Source organism: Chiloscyllium plagiosum, chromosome 13 (genome assembly GCF_004010195.1).
Source record: "Chiloscyllium plagiosum isolate BGI_BamShark_2017 chromosome 13, ASM401019v2, whole genome shotgun sequence".
Classification (NCBI taxonomy): domain Eukaryota; kingdom Metazoa; phylum Chordata; class Chondrichthyes; order Orectolobiformes; family Hemiscylliidae; genus Chiloscyllium; species Chiloscyllium plagiosum.
In genome coordinates, this window is record NC_057722.1 from 33,843,745 (window position 1) to 33,864,600 (window position 20,856).

General features: G+C 37.8%; 1 protein-coding gene across 8 annotated transcripts in view; it reads right to left on the reverse strand.

Annotated features, from left to right (window-relative positions):
- The window catches only part of zbbx (zinc finger, B-box domain containing), a 109,590-nt gene that overhangs the window by 60,326 nt on the left and 28,408 nt on the right, over nt 1–20,856 (reverse strand). For 7 of the 8 annotated variants that reach the window (XM_043702152.1, XM_043702154.1, XM_043702156.1 and 4 more), the window contains 3 exons: nt 20,011–20,106; nt 10,629–10,784; nt 5,457–5,652 (listed from right to left, as the gene is read on the reverse strand). In XM_043702152.1, the coding sequence (XP_043558087.1) occupies nt 5,457–5,652; nt 10,629–10,784; nt 20,011–20,106 (448 nt within the window). The remainder of the gene's footprint in view (nt 1–5,456; nt 5,653–10,628; nt 10,785–20,010; nt 20,107–20,856) is intronic. The other variant, XM_043702157.1, reaches the window with a different exon arrangement.

Here is a 20,856-nt window from a genome sequence, read left to right on the forward strand (position 1 = left end):
CCACCCCACCCTCCTATTAATTTTTCAGCCCCCTTGCAACCCGCTCCACCTACCCCACTCCTCCCCCCATCATATTCCTGATGAGGGGCTTATGCCAGAAATGTCAACTCTCCTACTCCTCAGATGCTGCCTGAAGTGCTGTGCTTGTCCAGAGACACATGTATCGAGTCATATATCCAGGCCGATAATCTCTAGCAAGCAAGCTGTAATCACAAGACTTGTGACTGCCAAAAAATGCCTCCTTAAAAAAAGTTCTACTATCATTTATTGCACCTCTTAAGATAATGCAGGTATTCAGAATCCTTCAAATGTAACTCCACACAAATTATTGAATACAAAACCTTCGTGAAAGCACATGAATCAAAATCACTTGAATGAGATTAGGAGTCAGAAAGAACTGAAATCAGACCTTGACTAGTGAGTTGCATAAGATACTAAATACGTGTCTATGGCAATACTTCAATGCAGGGAAAGACCAAGCTCTAACTGCATTCAAGCCTCAGTACAGATACCCTCTAATGAACCCATTCAGGAGATGGTGTTATACACCTGTGGAGCAGTTAGGATTTGAACCCAGCTTTGTGGCTCAGAAGTAGGGATATCACGATTGTGTCACAACAGCCCTCTCAAGCTCATTTTATTATCCAAAAACACTATTACACAGCTCTGAATATGTTTTCTCCCCTGCCACTAAATTGCCAATGTTTCTAATTAAAAGAAAAGTTTACAAGCACAGTCCATCACAGGCAATGCAACAACAAAGTGAGTAAAAAAATAAGGAGAGGGGAACGGCACCGAACAAAATTTAAATTGGATGGAGAAATAAGGCACCACCCCACCCCCCTCCATCCATGAGGAATCCCTCCAACATGTCCGCCTCCCACCACACCGGGAACCCCAATATAAGGAGCGTCGGGCTGAAGCACAACAAAAATAAACAAACGGCTTTTTTTAAAATAACTAAAAATGGGACGTATCCACTCATCACAAAAATGCACACTGTCCACAGACTCCACCATACTGTAAAACAAAAGGTTAACAATGCAGATGGATATGAGGAGGTTTTTACATTGCACGAGGTGGTTTAAACTCCTGAGAGAAGCTCTTTCAGGGCTACATGCAGACAGCAGGCAACTGCACAATTCAGCACTCTCTAACCGGTGGGGGTATGAGTGCAGTATGTGGGGGTATGAGCTTTTTGCAGGCAACAGATAGCTTTGGCTACAAGCTGGATGTCCCTAGTCAATCTGCTCATCAATTTCTGTGGCAACATCCAGGCCAGGCCTTAGTCTCTCAGTGTGTCTCAGACTCTGGTCACCCCTGTGGCCATAGTTGACCCTTCTGGCAGCAACTTTAACCTACGTTGAAGATGGAGGAGCTCTCTGCAACTGCCACTACTCTTGATGGTGGGAAGATCTGGTGCAAGTCAACCACATTCCAGATATTGATCAAGTCCTAGTGAAAGAAAGAGGTATCCTGAGGGATACCCGAATACTCCCACAGGTGCTGCGTGTCATAATTGAAGTTGCACACCCAGTGGAAGAAATGGATCATCAGGTGACACCAACTGGGAGGAGGAGAAAGTGAGGTCTGCAGATGCTGGAGATCAGAGATGGAAATGTGTTGCTGGAAAAGCGCAGCAGGTCAGGCAGCATCTAGGGAACAGGAGAATCGACGTTCTGAAGAAGGGCTAATGCCCGAAACGTCGATTCTCCTGTTCCCTAGATGCTGCCTGACCTGCTGCGCTTTTCCAGCAACACATTTCCAACTGGGAGGAGGCTCAACGTAAAGCTATCATTGCAGCATGTGAAGATGGAATGTCACCATCTACATGCAGAGGCAATTTATTTTGTCATAAATTGACAACATGCAACTTACCAGTATCACCTGAACCCAGTTGTGGTGCTTTTTTGCTAAATAAGACAATTTCTGTGAACATTTTCTTCATAGTAGGTCAAATTAATGATAACAGTACTCTGATTTGTTTTTTTAAAGTAATAATCAAGTAATTTAAACTAAAGAGATAATTCATTAAACTGATGTGGGAAGGAAACAACACCGAGTAAGTTGTGAATCAGCATAACTGCACATTAGTTTCACTACAATTGGATCTCTCACTTAAACTGCATTTTTTATAAAGTTTCTGCAATTTCAAATAATTATTGTCCATGAAAATTTGCTAAAGAATGTTATGTCCAATAGCTAACTATAAAATTCTTCAATGTGATAATTGTTAATTACTGCCAATAAATCTCTCATTAAAAACGTTGAGTAGGGCTCTTCTGACACAGTGGTAGTTTCCCCACCTCTGAGCCAGAAAGCCCAGGTTCAAGTCCCACCCGCTCCAAAGATGTCCTAACACAGCTGATCAATCTGGTTAAGTTAGGTAATGAATTGTTGTTGCAGAATTTGTTGGGTTTTTTTCCCACCTTTCTTTTACTTTTTTTTGCCAATCTCTCTTTCCTTTCCTTCCTTTTTGTTTTTGATTTGTATCCTTTATATCATCCACATTCATCCTCCTCACTCTTGCCTGATTCCTTCTCAACTGTTAAATCTCTTCAGTTGAGAAAGTACCCCATTGATCCCAGATGTCTTGTTTCCCTCAACACATTACCAGTTCACACTGCTGGCAAAAAACATTTTTGAGCTGAAGGGTGCAAGAAGAAGTTTCATTATTAAGAGTATTCCTGATAAAAGGCTTTTGCCTGAAACGTCGATTTTCCTGTTCCTCAGATGCTGCCTGACCTGCTGTGCTTTTCCAGCACCACTCTCTTGATTATACCAGGAGATAATCTGCCCAAGCAAAGTCTCACCCATTATGTTTTTGTTGCACTTCTACTAAAATTTGAAGACAGTAATTTATAAAGATGCAAATTCCAATTTCTTGTATTTTTCATCTTGGTTTGTGGGAGTAATTGAATTTCTTAGTCAACAAATAGCACACAATAGGTTGAATGATTATTTACTGGGTTGAATCAGGTTATGATGTTAAAAATCTATTGTTATCATAAGTTATTAATAAGATCAGACAAATTTACACCATTTTAATTTCTAATAGTAAACGCTGTTAAGTCTAAATAAAAAGGGCTGAAACAGAGATTTTTCCTTACTTTTACACAGTTTAGACAACAGCATCAACATCTATGACAACTGACAGCTTCCAAATACCACCATCAGCTCAGAAAGGTAGTGTGCAGCTTTAATCATGTAACATTTCCATAATCCCTGCTCCTGGGCATTTCATGATAACATCTGTCACTTCAAGGACGAAAGTATGCTTCTGCGATATGGATTATTTCAAATTATTGGTATTTCATAGAGAATGATTTCTGCCAGGTTCTGTACAGGGCATTCTAAAGTATCAACAAACTACTGACAGATTTGTCACTGTGAAAGAAGTGAGTCTTCCATTTTACTACAAATTCTGTTGTCATCCTATTTGCACATTTAAGTCAATACCTAAAAATCTTCCTTTAAGTATCACCACCTCAACAATTTACAATAATCTCCATGGCGTTGTTTGGCTTCTCAAATCTGGCATTCACGTTTAAAATTTAGAATGCACACGGTGTTACATAAAATTATTAAGTTCAAGTACTAAAAGGAGTGAACAGCTATATGGTGGCTTACTAAATATAATGTACTGGTCTATCTGCACTGTTTCTGCTGCAAAAGACTGTTTTGCAATTTTCCAAAAGCAATCTTTATAGTCTTGCAGAAAGAAAATGTTCATAACTATTTATAGTTAGAGGCCTATATAAGTAAAGGCAGTGTCATCAAGATACAGCTTTTCCAATGGCATGATTTTGCTGACACTGCTCCTCAAATTATGTATTTGCTAGGTTCTACTTTTATTTGGGGTGAACCAAATGAGACATAACTTATCCTGAGGGAGCATCTAACATTTTACTTAGCATCTGTTCTAGAACGGCATTAAGCATGGAGGAGAAGGCACAGTTCTGCACATAAAACAGAGACATGACGTAGAGAGGATAAGATCAGGATAGTATTATTAAATCCATGTTACTTATAATATTACAAAAATTAAATGTTTATGGAGTCTTGAACAATTCTTATGTTTCCTGAGTAAAATATAACCCCAGGCAATAATAAACCACAACAAGCAATACTGTGTAGACTTATACTGGTACCTAAATGCATAACTGTTGCAAGCATTTAAGTTTTATTTTTATTTATTCAATATTTTTAAGGCATTACTTTATGAATGAGTTAAAAGTAATTCTTTAGTGTTATTGTTTTTCAACTTAGCCCATTGCAGTAATCTTCGGATTTCATTTGGGCAACCTCTCAATAACATCACCCAAGTAAAAGTGGACCCCCAGCTGATTTTTGGTCCAAAACATTCTTCTAAAAAAGTGACTTACATGCAAATATGTATGGTATTTAGTGCTCACAATCTTGTAATTATCATTTATATTGTTTTTATTTTGAATTATATGAGATAAACAACTCAGAAACAACTGCTCAACCAATTCAAGCACATTTATGCTTCATCCATGCCCAACGTATTCAGCCTCCCCAACATTTGGGATGTAAATGCGTTTGAAGCCTTCTCCTCCCCCTTTGGTGAAATGTTTATTGATCACCATCATTCACAACTGGAAGTGGGAGAACCTTGATCTGAATAATTAGTTATGGGATTGCTTTTCTTTGTCGATTTCATACTGCTTCTGATGTTTATTAAGCATGCACAGATCTTTGTTCTACAGCTTCACCAGATGGCAGCTCCCTTGTGGGATGCCTCATACTGCATCTGGCAGTGTTGCTGTCTGCAACCTTGGCTTTACGACAGGAATCACGTCTTCTGGGACAATGTTTGCATCTGCTGACTTTCAAGGTCTGAGGTCAGTTGAATATCAGAGTTGGTAACCTTGTTTTCACCAGAGTCATACTTGAAAATAAAGCCAACGTGCCCAATGAATAAACAGTTTGCTTGCACAAAATCAGTCTAGATTCTGCTGTATCATCAGAACAGCGTTTCTTGATCACCACTGAATTGATTCTGAAAAAGCCCTCTCCATCCAGTTTTGAATGTTCATGCAAGACCTATTGAGCCAGTCAAATTTCAGTTAACACACTTACAGGGGAGAAACAGCCACACTGGTATGATAGGACGGAGGTGAGAGAGAAAGCAAGTGAGAGGGAGAGAGAAAAACAGAGGAAGAAAATTATATAATTCACTGCATGTAAGCGGTATGAATGCAAATCTTTTGTTAACAGTGGCATAATAAAGTTCTCAACTTCATTCATTTCAAAAGTTATTTTCTTGTCCATATTTCAGGTTAATATCATGACAATTTGACAAATTTAACAACGCTTTCACCTTTCAATAATTGACACAAAATGGTGATTTACTTAGTTGATAAATCACATTTAAAGTTGTTTTCTGTAAATTGGTAGAGTTCTTAAAATAGAAGTGCCATGATCATTTCTACCTGAAAACATTTTGGGTGACCAATGTGCTTCACTAGGTTTTCTCTCCTTCCATTCTTTTAGTGCTTCTTGGAAAGATTGCATAGACTGTTCTTCATCAAAGGTGCCATTTAGTAATGAGTTACTGTTCAAATGGTCTGCTCTGATGCTTTGCTCACAAACCATTGACTCACCATCTTCTTGCTCTACGTTAAGAACCTAAAGAATATGAGAAATTATAAAATATTAAATGTTTTAATACCGAACTTATTCCAAACTGTCAAAAATATAGATATTTTTAATCGACCTGTTCAGAGATGTTATGATTCTTGGCTCAGAAATTCCCAGTAACACAGCAGCCTCCTAATATTTATGCAACAGGCATGTAGTATTACATAAACATTTGCAATTTAGAAAAAAAATGCAAACTTAGATGTTAAAGCTTTGTCAGCTTCAATTTCCTACTTTTAGCTTATGATGGTCTATCATAAGTGGCACGGCACGGTTTGGCGGCACGGTGGCACAGTGGTTAGCACTGCTGCCTCGCAGCGCCAGAGACCCGGGTTCAATTCCCGACTCAGGCGACTGACTGTGTGGAGTTTGCACGTTCTCCCCGTGTCTGCGTGGGTTTCCTCCGGGTGCTCCGTTTCCTCCCACAGTCCAAAGATGTGCAGGGCCAGGTGAATTGGCCATACTAAATTGCCCGCAGTGTTAGGTAAGGGGTAAATGTAGGGGTATGGGTGGGTTTCGCTTCGGCGGGTCGGTGTGGACTTGTTGGGCCGAAGGGCCTGTTTCCACACTGTAATCTAATCTAAATCTAAATCACTTGAGACTTAGAACATTTCATAATTATATGAAAATCCAAACAGGTAGGGTGGTTAAAATTTTTTGAATCAATTATATCAGAATCTGGATGATTTACATCAAATGGATGAATTATGCATCTCTTTAATGGGGATTATAATGGATGTTTGTATTTTATTAGTGATGCATAGTTTCAATAATAAAAATTATACATTAAATCACATTTCACTCTGAGATCTGACTTGTCAAATATTACGATCAACTGGGATCATAACAACTTTGCAAGTTGCTGGAAGCTGTTTATTTGGAATTTATGAAGATGTTACGAAGGGCAAACATGATATCTTTTGTTAAATTTTAAGCAGTTATAGAAAGTGAAGTGATTGATGGCATCGACAATTTCCTAGAAGAACTCTATCGCATAAAAGATTAAGACTACCAATATCTTCACAGCTATAAATTGTCCTGGAGTATGTTCTGAAGCTCAGCTTGCAGATGGCAAAGCACAAGTTGCCCCTTTAATAAAATGAAACCTTAATTAATAATGTCCAATATAGCTAAACAAAAAATGTTCAGGCTGAAATTCATACCGAGACTTGATAACAAGGTCTACTTTCCAAAAAAAAATATAAATGGATCTATCAACTTTTAAAAATCTGTCATGGGAATTCTTAGTATACTTTAATATTAAGATAATAATTGTACTGTTTGACAGCCCTAACAAAATAGCAGTCAGGCAAGAAGCTGAAGGTCTGACTTTGTGACTCGTACATTGCTGCACCACTTAATAGAGCATCAGAAAATGTACTCCTAATTTTGTCTCTCCAGTATTCTGACCTATCTAATTGTAACAAGTGAATCACCTGCAATGGAGAGTAATGTGTAGAAGTAATGTCACTGGGCTAGTAATGCAAAATCCGAAAGCCATAATGTTCACTGCAGCAAGTAGTGAAATTCCAATTCGATAATAAAAAAAGGAATTAAAAACTATCATAATGGCAATCATGAAACCATTGCTAATTATCATAAATACCCATCTAGTTCATTAACGTCCTTTTGGGAAAGACATCTGTCATCCTTATCTGCTCTGGCCTGTACAATAATGTGATTGATTCTTAACTGTGCTCTGAAACGACCTATCAAATCATTCAGTTCAAGGGCAATAAGAGATTACCCCCACCATTAGAAGCAACCATGCCACTCCTCCTCCTGTCTGATGCTAATCTAAACTGTTGGCAATTCAAGTATTGCTATTATTATTTCATGGAATGAAGGCGTTGCCCATTTCTAATAGCCCTTGAGAGGGGGTGGTGAACTTTCATCAACTGTTGCAGTTATGGGGACTAGGTATACTTGCCGTATTCGGATAAAGGGAGTTCTAGAATTTTGACGCAGACAGTAAAGAAACAGGGATACAGATCGAAAAGCAAACTTGTTGTCATACTTGACTGTTGCAAGTTTTCAAAAACATGTTCAAATCATCACCATGACTGCCTATTTTCAATTCCATGACTTCATACCTGCCTCCCATAATTTTTTGTTAAAACATTTATTCATCCTTTTATTACCTTTAGGCCTGATCATTCCAATATACTCCTGATCGACTTCCCACAATCTGTTTTCCATAATCGCAAGGTCATCCAAATATCTGCCTCACCTAACGTGCACATAGTTCCATTCAACCATTATCCTGCATTTCTTAATTTACACTAACCTCCAGTTACATAACACTTCAATGTCAAAAGAGACATCCTTGTTTTCACATCAACCTTTAGCTTTCCAACACTGAACCATATTTATGCTCCTCTCATTCTGGTCACTCAAGAAATCGCAATTTTAATTGCACTACAGTGGTTGTTCCTAAAATACTTCTCCCTCACTTTCCTATTTTAAGATACTACTCCAACTGGGCACCCTGTGATATTGAAAATATATAAATTATTCTTATTGATATAGTATATTATATTAAATATTGTATTATTAATAAATACTAAGAGTACTATTTCTTTTCAAATCCTGTAAGTGCAGGGACTGAGTTTTACAATTTAATGTTGCACCCATCATACAGGTCAATCGTACAGAGTACATAATTTGATTTATGTTTTGAAATGATTCATCTAGATTTTAATCAAGTCATAAGAATGTCAGGAACAATTCTGATTCATGTGCAATTTATTCTCCAAATGTGGGAAGACTCAAACAATTTATTGATAGTGAATTTGATTGAAGTCTTCAAAGATTTTTTTTATATTATGCAAAACATCATCAGATTTCTTTTGAAAATGTAACAAATTTTTCAACCTTTCAGGTGACTTGTAGGGAGAAGTTGTAAACTAATTCCTACTATTTTAAATTACCTATTTGCATCTATCAATATCTCATTATTGTCTAATCTCACCACATTTATACATAGTTTGTTATTTTCATAGACAGTGGATAGAGACTAGACAGTGATAATTCCTGACATGAACGTCTGAGCAGATACCCAATGGGCCCAGCTTGTTGTCTGCTTTTCCAGGCCTCCACCTTGGGCAACATTTCCCAATATCTCAGAACACACTTCATGAGCAGCAACCACCTGCATCTTTCATCCAAAGATGTTGACTTCACACTCACAACTACCTTCACCCCATCATCAGTCTACCCACTACTTCAAGATTGCATTTCTGAGCATACCAACACAAATTATTGGAATGTTTATGCCATCCCAGAAGGGGGGAAAAGCAGTAAAACCTGTGAATGACAAATACTGGTCTGAGCTATCTTGTATACTTCAAAATGAAACTCCAGTTTGACCAGAACATTCATTTCTAAGTATAACTATATTTCTAAACTTTCTCCTCCCTTACAATTTGCACCTCTTTCATTGTGGAAACAAGGTAAATCTCAGGGCTTTTAGTTTGCTGTCACCCATTTTGCATTTACATGGACACTCACTACATGTCTGCCTTGCCTTGCCTGTTTGCACATCGTAGCCTCATTGAGAATTTACAGGTTCAGAGTCCATCTTTCTTGCTTTGCCTTATAGCACACACACAAAGCCAGACTGCTAATGGTGACCAGCAGTGATCATTTAAGGGGCTGTTAAGGTTTTGGCATCATACCAAGCCCTGTTAATGTCAAGCTTGTACTATGTGCCAGCTCCTTATGCAGGAAACACACTGCACAAGCTTAAATCAAACAGCCATGTCTAAAAGTTTTGGGGGACTAACTGTCAATTTGGCTGTCATGCCATACCCAAATTCCAGTCCAGGGCTTTGACATGATCAATCAGGTGCTTGAGGTGATCAGGGTCATAGATCCTACATCATTACAGTCTGGGGATTAGACCAAGGTCAGACCTTCAGGTCCACTGTAATCAGTCTGAGAATTCATAGGAAGACAGTGAGTGAGTTGTGCAGAGATCAGTCAGGGATTTGGTAGCTCACCAAATCAGGCTGGGTTTCCAATTCAGTCAGGGCACACATGGTGGTCACTCTTGGAGATCTGTTTATTTAATGTCAAGGGAGGTTATCAGGATCCACTGCTGCAGCAATCAGGTTGGGGAAGTCAACTAGCGAGTGTGGAGGCAGCATGTTGAGATGCAAAGGAAACAAATCAATGCAAAGGTGGGAGATGATGGTGTGTAATCGAAGTACAGATTACTTGGGAAGTTGAGGGTGTCATCTTACCAATCTGGCTTCAACTGAAGGACAATGCATCACAATAGTTGGCATAACTAACCTGTAGGCCCTAAGCTCTGGGGGTAACTTGAGAGATAAAAAAAACTGAAGCTGAGAACTAATGGGGTCAACCAGTAATGCAAGGAGGAAAGGAACATTAAGATTTTTTTGGCTGAGCATTTGACACATTTTGTAAACAGTTACTTATGATGTCTTCCATCCTCATCCAAATTGCAAATGTGCAATGGAAATACAAAATGGCTGCCACTACACACAGAGTGGATGGATTTTTTTCAGAATACATGGGATCCACTTGTGAAAAAATGAAAGGCCCTTGAGGGGCAATTACATTAATCAAGCAATTGCATAGTATGACTTGACATATCTGTAATCACAGTACCCAGCATGCGAAAGATATTCAACTATGTTGAACACAAAACCTTTCCACAAGCAACCTTGATCACGTAACTCAAAATAACTATCTCTGTGAAGCAGAACTAATCACAGGTGAACTTCAAGTGGTGTCACCTATGGGCTACAATTCATGCATTCAGTATTCGACAAAATGCTTTTAAATTCAATGCTGCCTTCCTGGAGGGTTTGCAGAGGACACGTTTCAGTAATCCTACCACACTTCCAATATAAAACTAATCTCTAAGTAAAAGGGCATGCAAGTATGCATCAAAATGAGACCCTTCCTTCATAAAGTCTTGAATTCAAAAAACTTACTTCAGCATGTTGTTGAGTGGCCATTTGAGATGAAGACTTCCTTAATGAAAAATGTTTCTTCAGAAACTGTTTAGTATTCACAGGTGGGTCCGATTCAATTTGTTTTTTAAATTGGCTGACTAAATGCAATGAATTGCTTGATGCATGCTCCTCTGCCTGTCAATATTATAAAAATGAATGACATTATTGAATAAGAGAAATGTTTAAAAAGAGGCAGCTTAATAAGGACTATGTTAGATCATCATTCCCTCCTGGGTTTTTAAGTCATTTGTTATTCAGTTATTCCTCATAAATATTCCAAACCTTCTCCAAAAAAATCTTCAAACATAATAGAACAAAATGACCTAAAACTAACAACACAATAGATCTTGTGACTGAAAATATCTACATGAAAGTTAATGTGACTCTGGGCCAAAGATAATTTCAGGTAGTATAACATAAACAGCTACACTGTACCCTGCAACATTTGCTTCATTCCACATGCTCATCACTTCTTCAGTTGTCTGCCCCAAAGACAAGTCTAACCCACAATACCATTGCCTCCATCATGTATAGGGCAAGGAGGCAAGTACCAAAGCTATCCCAGCAGAAATGGTGATCAAATACCAAACTGTTTGCACCAATCAGATCCACTTCAGCCATCCAGCTATCTGTGCCAACTAGCTCCTGTGGCAACATATAGTTTTACATGTTGTAGCCTGCAGTTATGGATCCCAATATTAAACAATCCAGTTTCTTTACATAACATGGGTGATCAGGAGACTCGCCCATACTTACTTCCTGTCGCTGGGTATATTAGACAGAATTGATACTCAACCAACATATGGCTATGATATGGACACACCTTCCTTGGCAAGCAAGTCCTGCAATTGGAACTGCTTGCTCAGAGATAGATACTATCCACTGTGCCACAAGACTTCCTCCATGTACACCAGAGAAAACATCATTAAAATAGAATATTTGAACTTTCTTTATCAAGAAAAGTCAATAACGGAATGAAAATTTAAGTTCAAGTTCATTATGAATAAATAGTCAGCAGACAAGATTTATTTGGTTATAAAATATAGTAATCTTAGGGAAATTGATGTAACAATATTTCGATAGAGGAAAAACTACCAACAGGAGAATTGAGCAAAATTTCCAAAATGTTCTGTACAGAGTTGATAGGAAGAAGGTGATCTCACTCTTAAAAGATTAACAATGAGAAGCACAGATTTAAAATAGTTTATAAAAGGCAAATGCAAGAAAATCTGACAGGCTCTGGAATATGCTACTTGAAGTGTGTTGGAGGCAGGTTCAATTCAAGCATTCAAGAGGGTATCGGATGTTTAATTGAATTAAAAAATGTACAGGGTTAGAGAGAAAAGAGAGGAAAAATGCACCAAGTCACAATGCTCAGACAGCCAAGCTAAACATGATGGGTGAAATAGCCTTCTTCTGCATCGTTACAACTCTGATTCTGTGAATTATTTTGTTAATATGCCCATATAACACTGAAGTACATAGTATACAAAATGAAACAGGACATAAAATGCCAGTGATGTTCTTCTCCACATGAACTACCTATGCATATTCCAAACTCAAGAGGAGCACTTATGCATGCTGCTCCATTTCTTTCCCTTTCTAAATGAAAAAAACAGAAAGATACAATTACTCAATTTATTTTTCTTATTTCCCTGGTGAGTATGAACAGAATTTGTTTGAGTTACAAAGTTGTTGAATCAATATAGAAATCAGGTGGCCGTGGGCATCCTTTGCACCATTAATTTGGGACTATACTTGAATGCTGATAGCATGCTCATGGTCTTTTTGGAGCATTCTTTCAAAAAAAAAATTACAATGTTGAATTTAGGGCTAGATATACATGTTGTGCCTAGTAGTAAAAGTTAATGGTCTTTGGCAGTAATATTGGATTTTCAATTGAATTAATGGACTGAATTTTCACCTAGGTATAAGAGCATATTTTAATGCATGAATGGCCATACTTACTTTTTATGGAGTAAATCCATTTTTCCTTCACATTCCTGTCTCTGCATCAATTTCCCTTTGGCATTTTGTGGATGAGGATTACATAGCATTCAAAACATGCACCTGCCTATCAACAAGATCAGCTTCCCCATCTTAAATGGGCAACAAAAATTTCTGCCTGCACATGATTTCATCTGGTGGTACTGAGTATTGGGAACCTATTAAAAGCACCTCAGGTTTGAGAATATGAAAAGACATAATTCTGGACCATGCAAAAAAGTTAGTGTTTTCCTACTTTGAAATGTTACTGTTAAATGATGCATTGCAATATAGATCTGCATTAATACAGCTATTCATTATAGGGATCCATCCTATAAAAGTAAATTGACCCTTAAATTAGCCAGCCTCTTGCAATTGTTCATTTTGGTAAAAGTGCTTTTCCAATGTGGAAATGGATGATGCAGTGGAAAATGTTACAAAATGCCCTGTCAGACCTTTCTGCTGTGATTTCAAAACTTTGGTAAAACAAATATCTGTTTTTGACATAACCTGCTTCCTTACATTGATTGACAAAAGCTATGAGTTGAAAGTGAAATTGGTACCTGCAGTTTCTTAAAGTCCAAAACAGCAGTATTTGTTTACTCAGCTCTGGTCATTCTGAACGCTTTCCTAATTTCATGTACTAGAGGACTCTTGTGACGCAGTGATAGTGTCCCCATCCCATGGTCAGGAGGCCCAGGTTCAAGAAACACCTGCTCCAGACATTTGTAATATCATCTCTGGGTAGTTTGATGAGGAAATACATCAGGTTTCAAGTGTTAATGGGTTTCAGCAAAAGGAGTATTCAATTCATTTGGAAAGAATAACAAAGTATTGCAAAATGTTTTCACATGACAGAATGCATTTCTTTTCACAAAAACTACAATGTGAAAACATTTTCTAAGATAGCAAACAGTTTACTTTATCCTCTCAAGCAATGTATTTTTTCTCATTAATATTGCATGGAATCAGAGGAAAATACATACGTCATCCTCCATCAACATGAGGTTACATGGGGAGCATAGAGGTGGCAGGAAAGGCATAGCCTGAGGAAAAGGTGCCAAGTGAGGTTTAGGATTCTTTTAAATGCAGGCACGAGCTTAGATATTTTGTTGAAAAACCGAGGCAATCCTTCTAACTGACCTATGTCTGTTCCTACACAGCTCCGGCCTGGCTCACCAACTGTGCTATGAACCTGACCCTGGTGTGTAAAGACAAAAGTGCCATGTCAGAAATGCATTGAGTGTACAGTTTGAGAACAATGGAAATGTATGGTGGCATGTTTTCCTGAACCCAAATGAAGATTAGTTGAACAGTTTTATTTGTAATCAACACATAAGTAAAAAAACTGAGTGAAATACAGAACAGGCGAAAATTTCAGAGAAGATTTAAGATTGAGGTTTCTCTGATGTTCACCAATGCCCCGATAAGAGGTGTATTTGCATGAAAAATAAAATATTAATTAAGTAACCACAAATTATACAATGCATGCTATGTTTATAAGTCACTGATACAAGATTTGAATCTGTATATGTATAATAATTACTACACTTTAGTTACAACAAATGCAGAAGATACCATTATTAGCAGCCATCTGGTTACATAAGCTTTCTTGATTTGAAAATACATGATGCTTTTGCTATTGCCTGATGGAAACAAATAGCAACTTATTCACTAACACTATATGCATGAAAATCATAGAGTCATAGAGATGTACAGCATGGAAACAGGCTTATCGGTCCAATTCATCCATGCCATTTCTCTAAAACCTTCCTCTTCACATATCCCTCCAGATGTCTTTTAAATGTTGTAATTGTATCAACATCCACCATTTCCTGTGGCAACTTATTCCACACACGCACCACCCTCTGTGTGAAAATGTTGCCCCTCAGGTATCTTTTAAAACTTTCCCCTCTCAACTTAAACCTATGCCCTCTAGTTCTGGACTCCCCCACCCAAGGGAAAATACCTTGTGTATTTAGCCCATCCATGCCCCTCTTGATTTTAAAAACCTCTATAAGGTCAGCCTCTGACACTCCAGGGAAAATAACCACAGCCTTTCAGCCTTCCCCTGTAGCTCAAATCCTCCAACCCTGGCAATGTCTTTTGTAAAATCTTTTTTGAACCTTTTTAAGTTTCACAACATCATTCCAAACCAGGGAGCCCAGTATTGCACACTGTATTCCAAAAGTGGCCTAACCAATGCCTTGTACAGCTGCAACATGATCTCCCAACTCCTATACCCATTGCTGTGACCAATAAAGGAAAGCTTATCAAAAGCCTTCTTCACTATCCTATCTATCTGCGACTTTATTTTCAAGGAACTATGAGCCTGTACTCCAAGGTCTCTTTGTTTAATAAAACTCCCCAGACTTTACCATTAATGTACAGGTCCTACCCTGACTTGCCTTTCTAAAATGCAGCACCTCACATTTATCTTAATTAAACTCCATCTGCCACTCCTTGGCCCACTGACCCATCTGATCAAGATCCCTTTGTAAACTTCTTCGCAGTCCTCTACACCTCCAATTTTGGTGTCATCTGCAAATTTACTAACTGTACCTCCTATGTTCACATCCAAATTATTTATATAAATGACAAAAAACAGTGGACCCAGCACCAATCCTTGTGGCACACCACTCCACAGACCTCCAATCTGAAAAGCATCCCTCCATCATCACCCTCTGTCTTCCACCTTTGAGCCCATTTGTTAAAAAGAAACTTCATGCATTTTGTCATAGACAACAAAATATGCCCTCATTTTATACTGGTACAGATGTTTTCTATTAATGACAGAAATGAGTCATAAGTAGTATGAACAGCAGTGGTATAAGAGAAAAAAAAGCACAGAATTTCCCCTAAAATGATTATCTAACTAATCTCTCCAGGTGCCAGCTGATTAGAGCACGACATGCAGTCTGAGACCACCTAGACAAGAATAAAACCTGCTTAAGTATCTTCTAAATCATTACTAGATTAAAATCAATTTTAAATTAAATCACTCTAATAACTGTAAATCCACGAACAGTACTTTAAGTATTTGGAAATGTCACACCTAATTATGCTTCCCAATTAGCCAAATGTGGTCCTGAAGTTCCCTAAATATTGTTTGAACAGCATTTCATTTCCAAAATGAATATTGGTATGTGTGTTGTAACATTTTTGATGTGACACTCTTTTGACAAAAGTACGTGAAACTTATGTTTGGGAGTACTGATCCTTCTTAAAGAAGTAAAGTTTGTTGGACTGTTAAATAGCTTGTATTATACACTTCAATTTCATTAAACTTCAAAAAGGTTGGCCTTTTCCTATATTTCATCAGTTCTACCTCAAAATTACCCTTCGGACCCAACCACAAAACAGTACTACAACACAATCCAAGGCATTAATAGCCCTCATGTCTACCAGCTCTATGCAAAAGTGTTTCTCTCCCCTCCTTCAAGTCACACATCAGCATACTGTCATCCACTGCGCCCTTCTTACCATGACAATAAAAGTCACACGTCCCTCGAAGGTCCTTCTGTGTTCACACAACACAGTTTGGCATAAAAATTTGAGTAACAACATATGACCAACAAAGAAAAGACATACAGACAAACAAGATTTAAGGAAAGAAATTACAGAAACACACAAAAGAACAGCAATGCATACAACAACTTATATTTGTAAAGCACCTTCACCATAGTGAAATGCCCCAATGCACAACAGAGGTGCAAAATTTATCATGAGCATATTACATCAAATTCTCAAAATATTGCTCAAAGCAATATGCTTTAAGGAGTGTTTTCAGGAGAAAACTAAGTTACATGAGGTGGCAAGTGTAGGAAGGCAGCTTCAGAGATTGAGTCCTCAGTAACCAAAGAGACAGTCAACAATGGTAGAGTAATTAAAATTAAGATTGCTCAAGTGGCTGCAATTGGAGGGAGAGATCCATCTCAGAAGTTTGTGGGGTTGCAGGAACTTACAAAGGAAAGACGGGAAAGACTGTTGAGGATTTGAAAACAAAGATGAGAAGTTTAAAGTCAAGACATTGCTTGACCTGGACCAATGTAAGTCAGTGAGCCAACATGATAGGGAAAATACTTACTTGGAAGCAAGAAACAGGCAACCGAGTTTTGGATGACTCAAGGTTTACAGAGGGCACAATCTGAGAATCATGCCTGGAGTGCTTTGGAATAGTTGAATTCAGAATTGCATTGCAACTTGCATCCAGTGGTACAGAGATGAAGGTATAAATGAGGAGCTAAAACAGGGTAATCTTATTGAGGTGGGAATAGATGGTCTAAGCAATGACACAAACATGAGGGTGGAAGCTCATTTTGAGATCAAACATGACACTAATGCTGCAAACAGATTGGCTTAATCTCAATGTTTCTAGGTAATCAGTAGCTAGTTAACCACAATGAGTGTCACAAAGAAAATTTCTATCTTCCCAAATTCTTTAATCAAAGCTTTCTGAATTGAATAGTTACAAAATAAAATTGGAGGGAGTGAATATTTAGAAACGTGAATTCAGTCTGACTTTGCTCAGAGCAAAAATATTGACGGTTGATTCATTTACTGACAATTATTGTAGCTCCAGCAAAGTGGGACAGATTTTTCTCTTGACAAAGGCAGAATGCAAGGAAAAAAATGCAGCAGAGGAAAGCCATAGTTGCATAAAAAGTGTGCTGGGGACAGCCTGAGGGCCAGGTAGTATCTGTCAATAAAATGCTAATCAGTTAACACGTCAGGTATAAATCCATCTGAAGCTGCTTTGTTTTATTTAGGATTCTCAGCAGTTGCAGCATTATGCCTTATTTCTAAACTGTCACAAAAACAGCTCCAAAAAACTAAGACAAATCTAATGCTAACTTTACTGCTGCCTCTATGGAGACAGGAGAGCAAGCTGAGAGAAAATATTGGCATTTCTTAATATCTTCTGTAATGCATTTAAACATGTGAAATTTTAAAGAAAAACAGATTTGATATATAAATTATGCTTTATTTGTAAAGCTGTAAACTCAATTCCTTTGCTAATATGCTGGCATCTCTGGCATCAGTCTGAAATTAAGCTGGTCTGTTTGCAATCTTAGTGTCATACTTGATCCTAAGATGTGCTGCCAACCACACTATTTCCACCTTCGAAAGATTACCTGATTTTGACCCTATCACAGCCCCTCATATGGGTCTTCACACGCACTCCAGGCTCGTCTTCAAACCTTTGCATCCATAAATCTAGAAGTCATCCAAAACCCAGTTGTCAATCAGATCAATATATTAAATATATATGTTCCACTTTTTAAACATAGCATTTACAACTTACTGGAATTGCTGCCTCACAGCGCCAGAGACCCGGGTTCAATTCCCGCCTCAGGCGACTGACTGTGTGGGGTTTGCACGTTCTCCCCGTGTCTGTGTGGGTTTCCTCTGGGTGCTCCGGTTTCCTCCCACAGTCCCAAGATGTGCAGGTCAGGTGAATTGGCCATGCTAAATTGCCCGTAGTGTTAGGTAAGGGGTAAATGTAGGGGTATGGGTGGGTTGCGCTTCGGTGGGGCGGTGTGGACTTGTTGGGCCGAAGGGCCTGTTTCCACACTGTAAGTAATCTAATATAATCTAATTTAATCTAATCTTTGCAGTGGTAACAAGCAGGATGATAAAGGGGAAGAAGCAGTGCATGTAATATAATTTGAATTTTCAGAAGGCATTTGATAAGGTACCACATATTAGACCACGTAAGAATCCGCGCTGCAGCAGGCAGTATATTAGCATGGATACAGGATTAGCTAATTAATAGAATAAAGCAAGTTGGGATGAAGGGATATTTTTAGCATTGCAACTTGTACCTACTAGTACAGAGATCAGTGCAGGAATCACAATTATTTACAATATAAGTTAATAACTTAGAAGAGGAAGGTGAATGTATTATGGCCAGGTTTGTGATGACACAAAAATAGGTCAGAAGGCAAATGGTGAAGATGATATAGAGTCTGCAGAGGTATATAGGCACATAAAGCATATAGGTTAAGCAAACAGGCAAAAACACTTGGCAGGTGGAATATAATGTGTGGAAATGTGTGGTTATGCGTTTTGACAGGATGAATAGAGGAGCTGAATATTATCGAAATGGAGAAAGATATGGAACAGAGGGATTTTGGAATCTTCATCTATGAATCACAAAAACACTAGGGAAGGTAAATGGAATTTGGCCTTAATTTCAAAGGGAATGCTATATAAAAAAGGTAGATTTTGCTAAAACTAGGCCACATACTAATCAGAACACAGTGGGCTCCTTATCTAAGGAAAGATATATTGGCATTGGAGTCAAGTTCAGAGGCTTACAGCAGGCACGGAGGGATGTCTCAAGAGGAGGGGTTGAGTAGATTGGGCACGTATTCATTAGAATTTAGAAGAATGAGAGGTGAATTTAAAGAAACACATGATTTCTTTGGAAAAATTTGTTTTTCCTTGTAGGACAGTCTAGGACCAGAGGGCATAATCTCAGAATAATGGGTTGCACATTTAAGACAGAGTTGAAGAGAAATTGCTGTTCTCAGAGGGTACTGAATCTATGGAATTCTTTACTGTAGAGGGCTGTTGAAACAGGATTACTAAGTATACTCAAGGCTGAGATAGCCAGATTTTTAATCAGTCAGAGAATAAAAGGTTATGGGGAAGAAACAGGAAAGTGGAATCTATGATTATCAGGTCAGCCATGAAAGGCAGAGCAGACTTGATGGGCTGAATGGCCTTCTTCAGTTCCTACATCTTATGGTGTTATGATTTTACTTAGTCTCAGAGATACACTGCATGCCTTCAACCAATCAGCCTCTTAACAACAGTTAAACTAAAAACCATACTTGACCTTGACTCACTAAGGCTAATTTTAACTTTCAGTAGTAGCATAAAACTGTTGATATTAGATATGCTATCCATCATATACATGTTTGATTTCCTATTCTATTGACTGCAATGTAAAGTTCAACTAATTCATCAGGCCTTTCAAAAGAAATGATTGATTCTGTTAAAAGAGTTTGATAAGAATCATTATTTCTTTTTTTAAAATGTGTAAGTCCAGCCAATGTGTGTTGGTATGTCTCTGAATTAAAGTAGAAACTTTAATATAACCTCAAAGATAAGCTTAACCAGAAGTTTGACTGCTGGCATTTCATTTGTTTATAGCCAACACAAAATTGTTCAATGATAATCCCAGTTTGTGAATTCCCTTTGGAAGGTAGAATGTCAAAAACAGTACCTTTAAAAAACGTTATCAACTTCAGAATGGTTAGCTACATCTTAAAATCAGGTAAAATTTACAATGGAAAAGAATTTAAGATTGCTTTAAAGACTCCAAGCTACAATGCTATGAAAATGTAATAAAAGAGTTTGGTGGTACCTGAAAGGGAGAAAATCTGTGAAGCTTCAGTGCCCCCTTTTGATGGAATTTAGCAAAGCAGCTAGAACAGTAATCCTCTCCACACTCCACACAAATCTTTAAAAAGTGAAAAAACATTTTAAAAGTTGAGGCTAGCTGAAGTGCCGAATGATTAAAAATTACATCTCTCTCTCTGTGAATACATGTACAATTATCGCTTGAGGTCAGATGTAGTCAAGAATCAAAATAGGAATTGAACGGCGTTAGGCCTGTTTTACAAAATCAAGTTCTAGTAGACATCCTTAAATCACTAAGAGCACATATCAGGAATTATGACAATGCTCAACATGTTTTATCTATTACAATAAATGGATAGAAATTGTGGGAAACGGCAATGATTTCATGATATACACTTGCAGTAGGCAAGGGTCCATCTTGTCAGCACTTTCATTAAATCAACCCTTAATGCACATTTATTTTTGAAAACAACAGCGAGAAAAAAATAAATATAAAAACACTATAAGAATATAACATCCCAAGCATTCATTAGAAGTCTATAAAGAATATTAGTATTCTTACTGAAGTATTAGAATATTTGTAAAATCTAACAAGAAAGAAAACGATTGTTAAAAGACATTTATAACAATCACTATTTTTTAAAATGTTCAAAACAATATGTGAACCATAATAAATTAAACAATACTAATTAATTCATCCATCCATAAATACTTCACATCTAAATCAGGCAGATATCAAAATTCCGAAACAGCATAATGGACGAGTTGCACTAAAATTTCTCCCCACCTCTCCGCCACTTCTCCCCACCACCTCCCCCGACTTATCCCCATGAGTTACAGCAACATTCCC